Source organism: Budorcas taxicolor, chromosome 23 (assembly GCF_023091745.1).
Source record: "Budorcas taxicolor isolate Tak-1 chromosome 23, Takin1.1, whole genome shotgun sequence".
NCBI lineage: Eukaryota > Metazoa > Chordata > Mammalia > Artiodactyla > Bovidae > Budorcas > Budorcas taxicolor.
Window position 1 is genome coordinate 12,531,141 of NC_068932.1, and position 16,308 is coordinate 12,547,448.

The 16,308-nt window shown below is 40.8% G+C and overlaps 1 protein-coding gene across 1 annotated transcript in view; it reads left to right on the forward strand.

The window, feature by feature from the left end:
• Positions 1 to 1,028: 1,028 nt before the first annotated feature.
• Positions 1,029 to 16,308, forward strand: part of RPP30 (ribonuclease P/MRP subunit p30) — a 28,036-nt gene continuing 12,756 nt past the window's right edge. Inside the window, exons 1-6 of the mRNA XM_052660845.1 lie at positions 1,029 to 1,141; positions 2,639 to 2,694; positions 3,229 to 3,285; positions 4,548 to 4,622; positions 7,423 to 7,494; positions 13,445 to 13,534. Of these exons, the coding sequence (XP_052516805.1) occupies positions 1,060 to 1,141; positions 2,639 to 2,694; positions 3,229 to 3,285; positions 4,548 to 4,622; positions 7,423 to 7,494; positions 13,445 to 13,534 (432 nt within the window). The 5' untranslated portion in view covers positions 1,029 to 1,059. The remainder of the gene's footprint in view (positions 1,142 to 2,638; positions 2,695 to 3,228; positions 3,286 to 4,547; positions 4,623 to 7,422; positions 7,495 to 13,444; positions 13,535 to 16,308) is intronic.

Below are 16,308 nucleotides of genomic sequence, written 5' to 3' on the forward strand. Positions count from 1 at the left end.
CAAACTTTTGAGGCCAGATTTGTCTATTGGTCATGCAGGAGGAAACAGGAATAGGTCCTAAAACAATTGGGTGGGTGGGTGGGGAGGGCAGTAACCAGACCCTTCATCACAGATCCTTTCGAAAAAGCACTGATGTTAACTATTGTTGTTGTTGTTGAGTTGTTAAGCCATGTCCAACTCTTTGTGACCCCATGGACTACAGCACACCAGGCTTCTCTGTCCTCCAGTGTCTTCCAGCGTTTGCTCAAATTCATGCCCATTGAGTCGGTGATGCCATCCAACTACATAACGTCATCTGATGTCAACTACAGTTTCACAGTTTTATGTTCTCGGATCATTGATCAATATTTAAGAAGAGTTCACTTACACGAAGTTCAAAAATGTGGAAATATCAATTGTGTGGAATCTGATTGTACATTTCTTATTTCAGTTACACCCTCTCTTGTCTAACCAGTTTTTGGCTAAACCAGCGATGGAGCTAACCTCTCATCCTAGAGAGAACCCTGCCATCTGGTGGCTGAGGATATTGAGTATTAGGAAGTAGCGCGCTGTGAACCCCCAGTTCAGACAGAGGAAAAAGACCTTTCCCCCTGGCAATCCGCTTTTAGGTCAGTTTCCCCATTTTCCGTTAAGTCCATTTTAAACAACGGAATGGCCTTTAACGGGGGAAAAAAGAACAAGTTCCCTACTACTTTTAAAGCATTTCCAGCCCTTAGCAAAAGGATTTGGTTCAAGTAGGCGCTCCATTAATGGTGTATATGCCCATTTTAAAAGAATCCTTTTCTACATTATTTCCAAGGATGAAGGGTGGGAGGTGTGAACCCCCACCCCCCAACCCCAGGAGAAACCAGACATTCTCATTTGAAGAAGACGAAGGGCTGAAGCGAGGCTGCTAATCTCCACATGCTAACTTCTGCCGGTACTGGCAGGCGAGAACGCAGCCGGAGAAGCGCACCCTGCGGGAGGGCGGGGCTGACCGAGCGGGTGAACTGCAGTTCCCGGCATGCCCGAGGAGGCGGGCCGAGGCCGCGCCGGCGCCGGGGCTCGCGTGGCTTCAGCATGGCGGCGTTTGCCGACTTGGACCTGCGGGCGGGTTCCGACCTGAAGGCGCTGCGCGGGCTCGTGGAGAACGCTGCCCACCGTGAGTCTCCCGGGCTTCGCGGGCCGCCGTGCCTGCGCTGTCTCGCTGTCCCTAGGCTGTCGAGCCATGCGTTGGAGGGACCCGGCGGGCCTAGTTCTGGTGTCCTGGGGCCTCCGGCGTGTCCTTAGAAACTGATGCCCCTGCGGTGTTGCTCCGACCCGAGGCGCGGGAAACTGGAACGCACTGGGGAGATGGTACCCAGTCCAGCTCCTTCTGCCTTGAGAATTGAGGAAACTGAGGCCCTGACATGGCGGGGGATCTGCATGGGCCCCACAGCTGATGGATGGAAGAAAACGGGGCTCCCAAGTGTACGCCTACACCAGTGCTTTTCATATCGCCCCTTCCTGCGTCTCTTGACATTGTCCTGATGCCGTCAAATGCGGGAAACTGATGCAGAGAGGGGGAGTCCTGTGGGGGCCCTGAGAATGGGGACATGTGGTTCCGAGTGTCGGAATGTTATTTACACGGAGAGTAAGTGGGGGCGGAGGACTTACTAGGAGGGTGGGAGGAGAGCAGAATGGCTAGAATGTTACTCCTGTTTGAATCCAGGGGAAACAAAAGCCGAGAGAGGTTAAGACCTTATCTTAATTATTGAAGTGAATCACAACTGCTGTCTAAGTGGGCGTAGAAGGGTTTCAAAATAGAAGAGGTTTCTTCAGGGTCTGTTAAGTAATGGATGCTCAGTAAATATTTGAGAGAGGAAGAAAAGGACCTTGGACAAACTCATGAGGGGGGAGACCACTATTTTGACCGTAATATGCGTTATCTTTTAACATTAATATCCTGTCGTCACCGTTGCTGTTTAAATAGCTTAAAGATTGGAGTCATGATTTAAACATATTTTTGAAGTCCACATGTCCAGAGCAGTGCTGTGTTGAGGCTGATAAAGCCAGGCCTTGGCTTCAGAGAGTTCTCAGTCTCTTGGTGGGTAGCTCAAAGGAGAACGTGGACATTGGTGTGAATTAGTGGTCATCCTGTTTCACCTTAGCAAAAGGGTCTCTGAAGAAGTAGAAAGGGTAAAAAGCAAAAGAAAAAAACAACAGAAAAGTAAGAATGAAGTTGATAGTGAAAAAAGTATAAATTTGATGAGATGAAAATGAACATAGGGACACGAAAAAGAATAATGGTTGAAAGAAGATAGGCAAAGATAAAGGTCTTTGTTATCATGCCGATAATACATCACCAAAGTCAAACAAAGCCCTGTGTCTATGCTAGGCACTGTTCTAAAACATCCAGCATGTGTTATCTCATTTAATTCTCATGACAGTTGTATGAGATGAATCCTGATGTTATCACCATTTGGCAGACGAAGAACCTGAAACTTAAGCTTAAGTAACTTTTAAGTGGTAATGTTTAGGTTTGAGAACAGGCAAATCTGACTCCAGAATCCATACTCATAACCATTCTTCTGCCTTGTAGTCTTGACATGAATTGGTATGAGCTTATGTGTAAAAGAGGTTGTTGTATTTGACAAGAATGTTCAATTTTTCTTTTCAGTGGGCTATTCAGTTGTTGCCATCAATCATGTTGTTGAATTTAAGGAAAAGAAACAGGTAAAATAGGATTTCTGACAATAATAACCAGCATTTATAATTATTTTGTGTGTATCGGTAATGTGGAAGCTACAGATGAGCACTCTTTGTGCATTATTTTATATGTTAATAGTTGAGCTGATACATATCTGTACAAATGATAACTTTTTTGTGAAGTGCTGGGGTATGGTGTAAAGATTCTTAAAGTCGATCTGATGTTAAGTAACTTTTTAAAAAGTGCATTGTTGTTGTTTAAACTTTAATCACAATAGTTCATCTTTTTTATTTTACCGTCATGGACTCATTACTGATTGATTTCCCTTCCGAACATACTAGTAAATATGTGTATCTCTCCTTAGGCCAACAGTTGTTCCTTACAGATTGTTTCATTCTAAAAAACTGTTGTTCATCCTTCCTTTCCATTGATGTTCTCAGCTCCTACTTGGCTTCAACTTTCTTTATTAAAAAACACACACATAGACATACATACAGCTTATTTAATGTTTCTACATGCTAGAAATTAGCTTTCTGAAAATTATTCTTTATTTGTTGTAGGAAATTGAAAAACCGGTAGCTGTTTCTGAACTCTTTACAACTTTGCCAATTGTACAGGTAAGTGCTTTGTTTAAGAAACATAATACGTACTCATCCAGTTCAGGCATTCCCAGTCATATGTATGGTTCTCTAACCTGCACTGCCCGTTCCTTTGTCTATCAGTCCTACCTTTCCATGAAGACTTAGTTTTTCCATGAAACATTATGTACGTCTCTTTTTCTCTAGCTATTCAGGTATACCTCAAAGATACTGTGGGTCTGGTTCCAAACTACCACATTAAAGCAAGTCACGAATGTTTTGGTTTCCTGATTCATGTTAAGTTTATGCTTACCTTGTTGATTAAGTGTGCAGCAGCCTGGAGAATCCCAGGGATGGGGGAGCCTGGTGGGCTGCCGTCTGTGGGATCGCACAGAGTCGGACACAACTGAAGCGACTTAGTAGCAGCAGCAGCGGCATTATATCTAAAAAAAACACAGTGTTTATCTGAATTTTTAAATATTTTACTGCTTAAAAATGCTCACCATTATCTGAGTCTTCAGTAAGTTATAATCTTTTTGCCAGTGGAGGGTCTTACACTGATGCTGAAGGCTGGTGACTGCAGGGTGGTGGTTGCTAAAGGCTGGGGTGGCTGTGGCAATTTCTTAAAATAAGGCAACGATGAATTTGCTGCATGAATTTGCTTCCTTTCAGTACAATTTCTCTGTAGCATGCAATGCTGTTTGATAGTATTTTACCCACAGTAAATCTTCTTTCAAAATTGGAGTGAGTCCTCTCATACCCTGCAACTGCTTTATTAACTAAAAGTTTGTAATATTCTCAATCTGCTGTTGTTATTTCAAGAGCTGATTAAGTTCAATGTCTTACATGTGTGTGGTTTTTTTTACACTAAATTACAATAGTATCATCAGAGATCAGGGAATTCCCTGGCAGGCTAATGATTAGGACTTAGGCAAAATCAGTAATCACAGATCCCCATAACAAATATGATAATAATGAAAACATGTGAAATGTTGGGAGAATAACGAAAATGTGACACAGAGATGTGAGTGAGCAAATGCTGTTGGAAAATGACGCATTATAATAGACTCGCTCAATACAAGGTTGCCACCAATCTTTGTAAAAAAAAAAAAGCAATATCAGTGAAGCACAACAAAGCAAAACAATAAAACAAAGTATACCTCTATTATAAATTCCTTGAGAGTTAAGGCTAGGGCTTTACTGATCTTCACTATTCCTTATTGTTAGTACCTTTTAATGAGGACTTTCCACTGGTAAGGAGGAAAATCAGTCATCTGTATTTTGTGCTTTTTTTATTACAGGGAAAATCAAAACCAATTAAAATTTTAACTAGACTAACCATTATCGTTTCGGATCCGTCTCACTGTAATGTTTTGGTAAGTTACTTTTCTTCTCTCTTGGTCTTGTAAGTTGTATTGATTAATGTTGAACACTTGCTTTTCAACTCACCTCATTCTTAGATCTTCCCCAACCCCCAGTGTATGACACTTGACTGCTCTCCTTAGCTCAGAATTCACATGGTATAATAGAGTCTTCTATTCATGACACATGTATAAGGATTAAAGATTTAAAGAGTCTTCCAGCAACTGGTATTCATTGAGCTTACACGACCCAGACATAGAGTACTGGTGATGTTGCTATGAATAATACAGATACAGTCCTTTGGAAAATGAGAGCACATTTAAAAAGTGGGAGATAGTAAATAAGGAATGTTCTGGGAGTGTGTAACAGGAGGCCAAGCTGAGGAAGCTGATGTTCAAACTGTGGCCATACGAATCAGTGAATGTTATTGGTGCCAGATAGGGAGAGGATATTCCCACAGACAGGATAAATTATGCAAGGTCCTGAATCCCAAAAAAACATGGTGCATGGTGGGAAATGAAATGCCAGTTGAGTTGAGCCTGATGAGCTGTCTAACCTAGGATGATGATGTTAGAAAGGTAGGTCTGGGTGAGCAATTAGAAGAAGCCTATGAAGGTTTTAACTAAGGGAGTACAGTTTTGAGATTTGCATTATAGAGAATGGATCAAAGGGGATAAGGGTAGGGGAGGGGAGGATTGACAGGATTTGATGTTGATTGGATCGAAGGTGGTGACTCCCTGCTTTGGCCTGAGCAGCCAGATAGGTAGATGGTACCATTTCCTGAGATGAAACATACAAAGAGAAATAGGTGTCAGATCATCATGTTTGAGACACAGTAGGTTATTGTAAGAGTTCCAGTGAAGACAGCCACAATCATGTCCAGCTCTTTGTGACCCCATGGACTGTAGCCCACCAGGCTCCTCTGTCCATGGAATTCTCCACACAAGAATACTGGAGTGGGTTTCTATTTCCTTCTCCAGGGGATCTTTCCAACCCAGGGATCAAACCCAGGTCTCCTGCACTGCAGGCAGACAGTTTTCCAACTGAGCCACCAGGGAAGCCGCAGGAGTTCAAGTGGAGCTTGTCAAATGAGTAGTTGGGAAAAAGGACGTGGCCCTCAGAAGAGGGACCCCAGTTCAAGATACTCATTTGGAAGTGGTCACCTTGTAGAGAGTATTGTACTCAGGAGAATGGATGAGACTCCCCGGTCAAAGTATAATGTGGGAGGAGAAGGTCTGGGACAGCATCCTAAGGAACAGCTGTATTCAGTGGTGGAGGAGAGGGTGAGCCAGCATGGGAGACTGAGACGGGCCATCTCAGGAGTAGGTGGACAATGAGGAGCATGAGAAGGGTGAGCAGCATCAGTGTGCCTGAGTACTCAGTCAAGCAGGAGAAGGGCTAAAACATGTCTTGGCCAGGCAGGTTCCCTAATGACATGGTGGTCACTGGTTGCCTTACGAAAAGCCATTTCCATGGAAGTGATTGGGCTATGAGAAAATATAGCCAGTGTCTGCTGCTAACTTTGCTTAAGAAACTTGACTCCATGGAGGAACAGAAGGCTTGGGAGGCTGGTGAGAACCTGCTGTCTAGATTCTGTTTGTTAAGTGGAGACTTGCAAGTAGCCGGTGCTGATGTGAAGAGTCAGTGAGGGAGAGAGAAAGTGAGATCTCTGAGAACCTGAGCTGTTTCATCATTAGCTGGAATGGCCTCCTCTCTCATAGAAAAGGAGTGATCAAAGAGGGGCTGGCCTCCTTTCTAACAATTAGCATTGCTAAAGAAATTATGAAAAGCAAATTTGGGGGTTTTTTTATAGCTGCAGGCTGCATTCTGGTTCTCTAAGCCTGGGGAGACATAGAGTTGACTTTTTATGGTCACAGACTTTGATTTTTCTCTTGTTACCATGGACATCCTGGTGGCCCCTTTCAGTCCCTGTCCCAAGTGGGAGTGTCAGGCAGAGGAAAAGAGTACTGGATCCTGACTTTTTCTGAGACCTGGAACCTGCCCTGTCTTGGCATGCATCTGCCCAGTGGGTTCACTTAGCTGCTCAAGCACAGTACCTGCTGCATCTCTTCAGCCGTTCTATTTCCTCCTTTAATTTTTATCATGCTTTTTCTTTTTACAGAATAAGAGGTAAAAAATTTTAAAGGTGCCAAAGGGAAAGAAGAAATAGCACATATTATCTCATCATTCAATGACTGTATACTTGAATATGTATTTTTTCAGCCTTTTCACATGCATACACATACAGTATCAGTTTGAGACTTTCTTTTATAAACAATCTTTAACTGATAAATCTCTCTCCTTCTGTCAGAGGACTCTTGGTTATTTTCTTACACATCTAGCAGTTTAATTTGTATTTAACAGTATTCTCATTGTGAACCTAATCACATCATAGTTAGTCGTGTGTGTTTCTCATCTCACCAAAAAATGATAAGCTCCACTGAAAGCAGATTTTGTATCCCTCGTGCCCTACACATAGCAGGTGCTCAGTAAGTTTCTGGCAAGCTCCTCCGCTAGCTTATAAGAGCAGGAGCTGTCTAATTTGATTTTTGTGTCTCAAACAAAATGTTTGATATACAGGTAAAGCATGACAATGTGGGAAGGAAGGAGAGATGATTGGGGAGATGGATGTTGATAACTAGAGTCTTATATGCTGAGAAGGTCTTTTCTGTCAACATACAAAGCAAAACAAAAATGTCAGTGGCATAAGTATTACAAGTTGAAATAGAAGTGCAGCCAGGACGCTAGTCAGAATCCCATATGCATTTGTTGTTGTGTTGTTACTGTACGGTAACATTCTTTTCATTTTACTAGAGAGCAACTTCTTCAAGAGTCCGGCTGTATGACATCGTTGCAGTTTTTCCAAAGACAGAAAAACTTTTTCATGTAAGTAACAGTAAAAGAAAATAGTACTCATTATTTTACATAAGAAGTCTGATGTTGTACCTTTGTAGATGACCTGTTTCATCTCATCTGGAAACACAGGATTTTTCATTTATTCGTGGAGTCCTGGAACTGCCCAAGAGTGTATTTGGGTGGCATATTTTGTTTTGTTCATTCTGCTAGATATTTGATGGGCTGATATTAAGAGAATCCATCAAGTTTTCCTCTTTTTGTTCGTTTTTATACTTACGGCTGTGCTGGGTCTTCTTTGCTGTGCAGACTTTTCTCTCATTGTGAGCGGGGGGCTGCTTTTCATTGTATTGCATGGGCTGCTCTTTCAGGTGGCTTCTCTTGCTGTGGAGCTCTAGGGCAAGAAAGCTTCAGTAGTTGTGGCTCTCAGGTTTCGTTGCCCCGTGGCACGTGGGGTCTTCCCATGTCAGGGATCAAACCTGTGTCTCCTGCATTAGCAAGTGGATTCCTTACCTCTTCAGTGTCTGTTCTTGCTAATTGCTGCTGCCTGTTACAGAAGAAAGGCACAAGATTCTGCTGTGGCATAAAAGATCCTTCTCTGCTTAGCTTCTCCTTTGTGTGCTCTGAGGTGTGGTCCATATGCTAGCATGATCATGGCCTTCTAGATATCCTTCAGAATCAACTATCTGCTGGTACTATTCCTTTTTGTTTAAGAGAACCTTTATGAATGTCTTTTGTCCTTTTCAAATGGCCATTTCTGTGACTTTTTAGGAGGCAAAGTTGTTTAATGTATATGCTCATTTTGTCAGCTTGAGACGGAACACACTGGGAGTTGTTAGTGATCACAGGAAAAAAGAAATCAACTGTAATAATAGTTTTTCAGGAATATGTTTTACTGTGTAAAGTGAGATATAGCTGCTTTTAGAAATTTCGGAATGTTGACTTTGTCTCCGTTCAAGAAAATAGCCATCTACCAAAAGTGTATCCACCAAAGGGATATTATGAAGCTGGTCTTTGATGTTTTAATTTTACAGTATAATCTATTTTTAAGTAGTCTGTTCTAAAATTATAAGATTTCCCCTAAGTTTATTCCGGTAGATGGAGCTGTTGACTAAGGAGACTCGTGTGTGATAAATTTAGTTTTTGAGGTACACTCACAGTTTTCATTGTTTATATTAATGCAGGGAAACAGCACAAGTTAGCAATGAATTCCCCTTTTTTGGCGACTCCTTTCCTAAAATGCTCAGTTATAGTAATTCTCTAGAATTTCATTTCAGAAAAAAAGGAAGTAGGATCGAATGGATCTTAGATATCAGAGACCCCTGTGAAACCTTTTAAAATCAGGCAGGCTCAGATCTCCACCATGGGAGATTCTGATTAGGTAGGTTTGGGGTTGAGCTTGGTATCTGTTTTTTTTAAGTTCCACATGGGATTCTGATTCAGTGTGGAAACCCTTAAGAGAAACATGAATATGTCCAGATTTGTTAAACAGCAACCCAATTTTTTATTAAATATTAACAATTTGGTTAAAATGTAGACTAAAAGTTGGTAGTATACCTAATTTTTTATTGTACTCTTGTGTTTTGAATTGATTTTGAAGAGCATACATTTCCATAGCCATTTACGTGATTAGAGAAAACAAGAGCCCAGGGGGTAATTGGGATGGATGCTTATTATTATCCCCATTTTGTAGAAGAGAAAATTGAAACTCAGGCTAAATGATTTGCTCTAAACCTCAGGTAGCATGTTATAGAACTAGGACTATGGTGTTAGAATGCATTATAATTTGATACAGTGAATTTATCTTACTGTTTTCCTCAGATTATGCTCAAATTTTAGGTCAGAAGTACGAACACATGATAGTGGGTGGAAGAGTCAGAAATATTCTGGAAGATGGATAAAAGCTATAAATAATTGGCAGAGTATTTGTTTGGAATTGACTGTAGAAAAAAGTTTTTAAAATCAGAACATTTTTCCATATCTTACTCATTCGTTAAGATTCAGTTGAAGTTGGCACTCCTTGTTTTCTATAGAAAATCTATTTTAAAAGATTTTTCTTTTAATAGTAAAGCTTGAAATTGGGTCAAATGCAAGCAATTTGTTGCTTAACAGGTTATGTTTTATTAAGTGATTTTGTTTAGTAAGTTGATTATTTAGAATGTAGGCAAGTGTCTCTGTAGATAGGATATTCTAAAACTAAGGTCTCAAAAATGAATCATAAAAGTATTCCTAAACACATGTTAACAATTAGTAGTATGAAATCTAACCACCTTAAACAGCATTGTTTCCATGGGAATTAATATACTAGTTCCACTCAGAGTATCTGAAACATACCTCATCGATAAACCCTTTTTCTCCATAGTTACCCCAGGGGATAAGGCAAAGATGAAAGGTTGTAAGCTGAGTCCATTGGCCAGGGCTTCTTGGGAAGGGTGGCTATGGAATATGGCAGAGAGAGTTACATAGAAGTTTCAGGAGCTTCTGAGTTAGTTATTCCCATTTAGGATTTTTAAAAAAATTTTATTGAAGTATAGTTGATTGTTGTGTTATGCTGTGAAGCATAATGATTCAATTACACATATTTATTTTTCTTCATATTCTTTCCCATTGTTATTCCCATTTAGGACTGGACAGAATGAGGAGAATTCAGCCTGTTTAGTCAGTGGCCTCCAACCTACTTTGAGGGTGTACTATATCAATTTGAAAAAATACTGGTCCTACATCCCCAATATGTGGGTGTTTATTTTCTTTTAAATTATTTGCATGCTCCATTATATCAGTGTGCTTTATGAAATAATATACACACACTGAACAAAATATTTTAAGAGAAGGAATTAAAAATAAGTGAAAATTGAAGTTCTCTTTTCTTCCTGCTTCCAAAATCCATCCCTTACCCTTTGCAGAGCATTATTGTACTAACACTTCAGGCTACTGAAAGGGCAGATCTTTCCAGGCTCCTTTGAAGGTGTGGTCTGGCTGCACTGGTGTCAGATTTGCCATGAAAATTTGTTAAAATGCAGGTGATTAGACCCTGCTTACTGAATTGATTGCTGGGTGTAGGGCCTGGTAATCTCCATTTTAAGCAAATTCTTCAGGGGAGGGTTGTTTTTTTTAAACATGGGTTAGGTTGGGAGGATCCATTTATGGGCATCTCTTTTCACTGGCAAGCCTGGCTCTTCCTTGCATAAAACACCAGTCTGACATCCATGACGGATTTGGGGGAGACTGAACCTTCTCCCTCTTATTCTCCTTGTTCCATAAAATCTAAGATAAGTGTATGTGTGTATGTACCATTTGGGGAATACCTTCCTTAAATCCTCATAGGAGTCTTTGGCCAGAGGAAGGTTAAGAACAGTTGATATGAATTCATATACAACCTGCCAAAACCACTATAATCAAATTCTTAATCACAAGTATTTGGACATAATGTAATCATTTTTAATGATTTAGAAAGTATTTCATTATACTGTGAACATTAGCTCTTAGTTTATAGTTACCTAAGTGTATCAGTTGAACATTTGGATTAATAGCTAAATAACAAAAGAATTTGGTTTGAGACATTTTAAGTCTAAGGTGCCAAGTAGAGCTGTCCTTTTAACTGAAAATTTATTATAATGCAGGTATTTAAACCAACACAAGGGATTTTTTTTAAATTAACCCTGGGGAAAAAAGAGCAATACATAATCAAGTAACCTAATTTAGCTTTACGCTGGGGAAGAATGTTTTACAGGCTTTTAAGAAATGAATCAGCTTTTTTGAAAAGAAAAATAATTTGTGCTTGTAATAATAAATTCAAAGAGTGCAAAGAGGTATACACTGAAAAGTACACCATCCTCCTACTTAAAACGCCTTGTCCCTTTTCTTTAGAGGCAACCACAGCCAGAAGTTCTTGGGTGTCTTTTCAGAAGTATTTTTACCCAGTTCTTCTTCATTCCCCTCTCCCTCTTTCCTACGTTCCTTCCTGACACCTTGCTTTGTTCACCAGACAGTGTGTCTTGGCAGTGGTTCCATAATATCCATTTGAGCGGCGCCTCACTGCATAGAAGGAGTCAGCGTGTTCTGTTGTGTAAAGCGACCCTGTTTGTTTAAGTAAAATTGAGGAATGTTTACTTGTGTCTAACCTTTTGTGATTGGCACTGCAGCAGATGTTCTTTCACTAATAATCCTGAAGCATTTGTAGGGTATAAAGCTATAGAACACACTTCTGGTCTCTGGGATACCTTCCTATAGGTGAAATGTGCTGATGTGTGCATGTAAAATCTTGTTACCTATTGCTGAAATGCTTTTCAAGACTGGTTTTGAAAACCCTGTGAGTCCCTGTTTGTTCTTGAGTGACCTGTATATTACTAAACTTTATGATCTTTGCCAATCTGATAGTGTAAAAATGGCAAGCTGAATTTGTTTTAGTTTTACCTGCTATTCAGAGCTTTTCTCATCCATTCTTAGCAAATTTTCAATGACTTTTATGAGTTAGACATCTGTAGCAGTTGGGATGGGACAGGTCCTTTATGAGCTGAGTGTCTGCCAGAGCAGCATTATTTCCCAGGCTTACTAAGTTACTGTGACTGTCTTAAAGCCAGGCAGCCTCCGATCACTCCCTGCTTCCCGGAACCCTGAAGTGGGGGTAGCAATGAGTGGAGCAGGGATTCTGAAGAAAAAGTATAAGATGTGACAGGCCTGTGATTGCTGAAGGTCGAGCCTACCCTACAGGGCATTGTCACCCCCTCTCGACCCATTTCTCTTGGTCGTTGCCACCGTGGCAGCTTGAATTTGTTCATCAAGCCTGACTATACCGGCATTGATAGTGAGGCTTATTTTTTGTCATAGTAGGGAAGAGCCAATTCTTTTTGTCTCTGTAAATCAAATAATGGCAAAATGAGAGCCGAATGTGCAGCTTCTGGCCTGCACTTTTAAGCTAGTAACCACTCCTCAGCTTTATTTTCCTTCCCTGTTCTTCCTTTTATCCTCATTTACTTATCCATTTATTTTGTCTTGCATTTTTTTTTTATAAGCAGTTTCAGATCTCTTTTGGAAGTAAATGCAGAGTGTCAACAGTAATAGCAAAAATGAGAAGAAAGGAAAGAGAAATTAACAGTTGAAAAAAAATGCATTCAGAATCATTTGATTTACAACAGTTCTCCTTTGACCATTTGTGGAGATGCTTTGTTTCTATAGCATTTGAACAAAATGCTGTTGGTAGTGCCATGTAAGTGTTTCTTTGGCCACTCCGTAGCTTGATCGGACGCATAGACGTGGGACAGTTGCTGGCACAAAAATAAATAATTTCTGGAGAAAGTGGACCATGCACACATTCCTTTTAGCTTTTTTTTTTTTTTAAATCAGAACAGTTTCCTTTTTCTGGAACAGTTTGAAGTAACCTTCCAGAAGTTGAGCCTCTCTTAGCAACCTCTCCTTATATAGCTGACCACGGATCAGAGAGTCTCTGGACCATGTCTGTTGAGATGTTCTGTAGACATACCACCCTGCTTCAGCTGGATTACAGCTAAACCATTCAAACCAAATGTGAATGGCTAACCATTGGTTTTGCAAAAGGATGGATGCATTTGAACACAGAACCCTACAGTGTCCATTGAGTGAGCCGTATCTATTTACATTTCTTTATATCATGTTTGACCCTGCTGCTGCTGCTAAGTCGCTTCAGTCATGTCCGACTCTGTGTGACCCCATAGACGGCAGCCCGCTGGGCTCCTCCATCCTGGGATTCTCCAGGCAAGAACTCTGGAGAAAGGAAACTCCATTTCCTTCTCCAATGCATGAAAGTGAAAAGTGAAAGGGAAGTCGCTCAGTCATGTCCAACCCTTCGCGACCCCATGGACTGCAGCCTACCAGGCTCCTCCGTCCACGGGATTTTCCAGGCAAGAGTACTGGAGTGGGGTGCCATTGCCTTCTCCAGTGTTTGATCCTGCCACATTCTTGACGTGCCAGTTTGCTTTTGGTCTTACGTATGTTTTCTTCTTGACAGGTCGCTTGTACACATTTAGATGTGGATTTAGTCTGCATAACTGTAACAGAGAAGCTACCATTTTACTTCAAAAGACCCCCTATTAATGTGGTAAGTGTCGCACTCTGTTCTCTCTGTGAACCTCTAGATGTGCGTTAACATGCTGGGAAGGGGGCAGAGGAAACTGCTGTTTTTAGAGGGGGATAATCAAAGGCTAGTAATAAATAGACAACTTAAAGGATTTTATTGTGCAAGCTGACTAAAGGCTGAAAGAAAGCTTAATATAAAAAATAACTAGTAAATTACCAAGGTGTGTTTGAAAGGCCTTAGAAACTCAACTGTGTGAAGGAAATTTCCTAAGCAGATAGCTAATAATAATGGACACTTAACAGTCTTCATGTTGCATATTAAGGAGACAGAGAAGCCAAGAAAGGAGGAGGGAAAAAATAGGGTTCTCATGGCAGCAGCAAACTGGAGAGGGGAGTGGGAGTAGCGGGGACAGGAGAGGGCAGGGAGTGGAAGGCACAGCAGGCACGGTCTGTGCCCAGTTAAAATCTGCACTGAGCTGCACTGGCTCACACAAGAACCCAGCGTTACTTTTGTAATAACCAAAGAAGGTGACCCCGTGTTGTCCTCCTTCCTCTGCTGTAGAATCCTTCTCGTTACCTTTCTACATAATTTCTCATTTTCTTCTACTCGTTATCTTCCATCTGTCACACCTTTCTATAAGTCTTATTCTGTCATGACAGTGAGATTGCTATAAGGTTGGCACAGCTGTCGACTATTTGCATTGGCAACCGGATCCTGGGAGGAGTCAGGATGCTATTTTAGAACAGAGTCTTCTGAAGCTGTTTCCCATTCTCAAAAAGTGCTATTGAAGGAGAAAAAAAGGTTTAACAGTCTAGATTACATACCCAACCCTGTCAGAATTGGGAAATTAAAAATTTATGGATTTTTTTTCAAGATAGGTAACTCCCCTATTCATTTGTCTCTGGAGAATCTTTTGTTTCCCTCTCTGCTGCTAAGGAGTTGGCTTGATGCTGAGAATAGGCAGACACGGTAAAGGGGAGAAAATTGATCTGTATGGTATGGAAAAATTGAATCTGGTGTAGAAAAAGTTTAAGATGGCTTATGTTCTACCCCTGAATGTATGCTACTATAAAGCATTCAGGAGTAATATTTTGAAAAGTATTCGAAATTTTAAAGTTATGTATTTAAAGGGAAAACTATTAAACAGCTCTTTGCTGATTAATAATGAGAATACTACTGAACATATATAACACAACACACTCAAATCATTGTTTCCCCACGTTCTTGCCAGTACTTATAAATAAATGAGTAAACACTTTTAAAAACAAGGCCCTAAATCCTCACATTTTAGAATTGGAGATCTATGTTAACAGCTCACTTGTCAAACATGGTCAAAGGAGAAGCTGTACGGCTCTTCAGACCCAGGGTTGGGACAGACCAGATTGATTTCCATTAGATGAGACCTCTGATGTGCCCCAGCTACCATGTTGAAAGCTCAAACTAACAGAGTACCTGAGGTACTCTGGCCTCACATGTTGTTCCTCCCCTGCGGGAGCAGGCTTTGTCTCCAGAAGTTTGCCAAGGCTTTTTACCAGCTTCAGTTTGCCCTTCCAGTTTACATGTAAATGGGACCCCCCATAAGTTGCTCTTAAACTTTCAACTTCTTTACTTTTCTCTTCACCCTGATGAACAAGGAAGGCCATTTTTTAGATGACTTTGCCTGAGTAAACCCGCATACAATACTGTGTTCTTGGTTGGGAGGAGACAGTGACATGTGATGCTAAGGCCAAGTCCATGGAATGGACAGCAGTTCACAGCACTTAATTCTTCTCATCCCACAACAATGCTAAGCTACCCAGTGGCAGTTTTGGGGATGTCTTTCTGTTGGTTTCTTATGAACGTGCCCTACTGTTCAACCCAGGTTATAAGCTTCTAGGAAGCACCAACCGTGTCATGGTCTTTTCTTAATTACCCTAATACCTTCTCTTTAATGGGTCCTCCCTAAAATTTTCAGCTGAACGAGTATACATCTAATTTCATATTGTCAGGGTGCAACTTGGGGAACACAAGCAAATCCCGCAAGCCATTAACCCTTAGCTGGTTGTCAGGGCTCAGCAGGCAGCCTCCACAGTGAGAGGAGTGGGGCACTGGGGCATGAGGAGGAGACGCACCAGGACAGCCCACCTTCCAGTTCCATCTGTGAGTTCGGGAAGGTACTATTTTTTGACGGATATTTTTGGCCACATTCCCACATTTTTTAATGTAAGAATTCGGAAAAGTAAAAATTTGACAAGTGAGAGGGATATGCAGTATTTAACACAGTGTCTGCTTTTTTTAAAATCTGGTGTGAACATTTTACATATGTTGTTTAATAAAAACTAGATGATGGAGTGGAGGGAAGGCTGTGCAGCGTTATTTTTAGTCTTTGTCTAGTGTATAAGTAGGCTGCGGTGTGAATTGGTCAGGAAGCAGAAGAGTCCCTGTTAATTTCATTCACCTCTTTCATTTAAGAGAAACTGGAATTAAAAGTTAAATTAACTAAAATTAAAAGCTGGAAGCATATTGATACAATAAAAGTTAGCGAGTTTGCTGTACAGGGTAAATAAAGAGCAGTTGTATAGATGTGTGTATATTATTTATACCTGATAGTTAGACCTGTTATGGATTTGGAACTGTATCCTTAAAGTATGGAAATATATTCCCCATGAAAATACAGAAGATGCAGTGAACGTGGGGAACAGTTTAATCTTAAGTCCTGGTCCTTGCATGCTCTTTTGGCCCTTAGAATGAATTTGTCTTTGACCATGATTAGTGGTTGGCTTGGTTTATAAGGATCACAGTATTGGGTACAGATC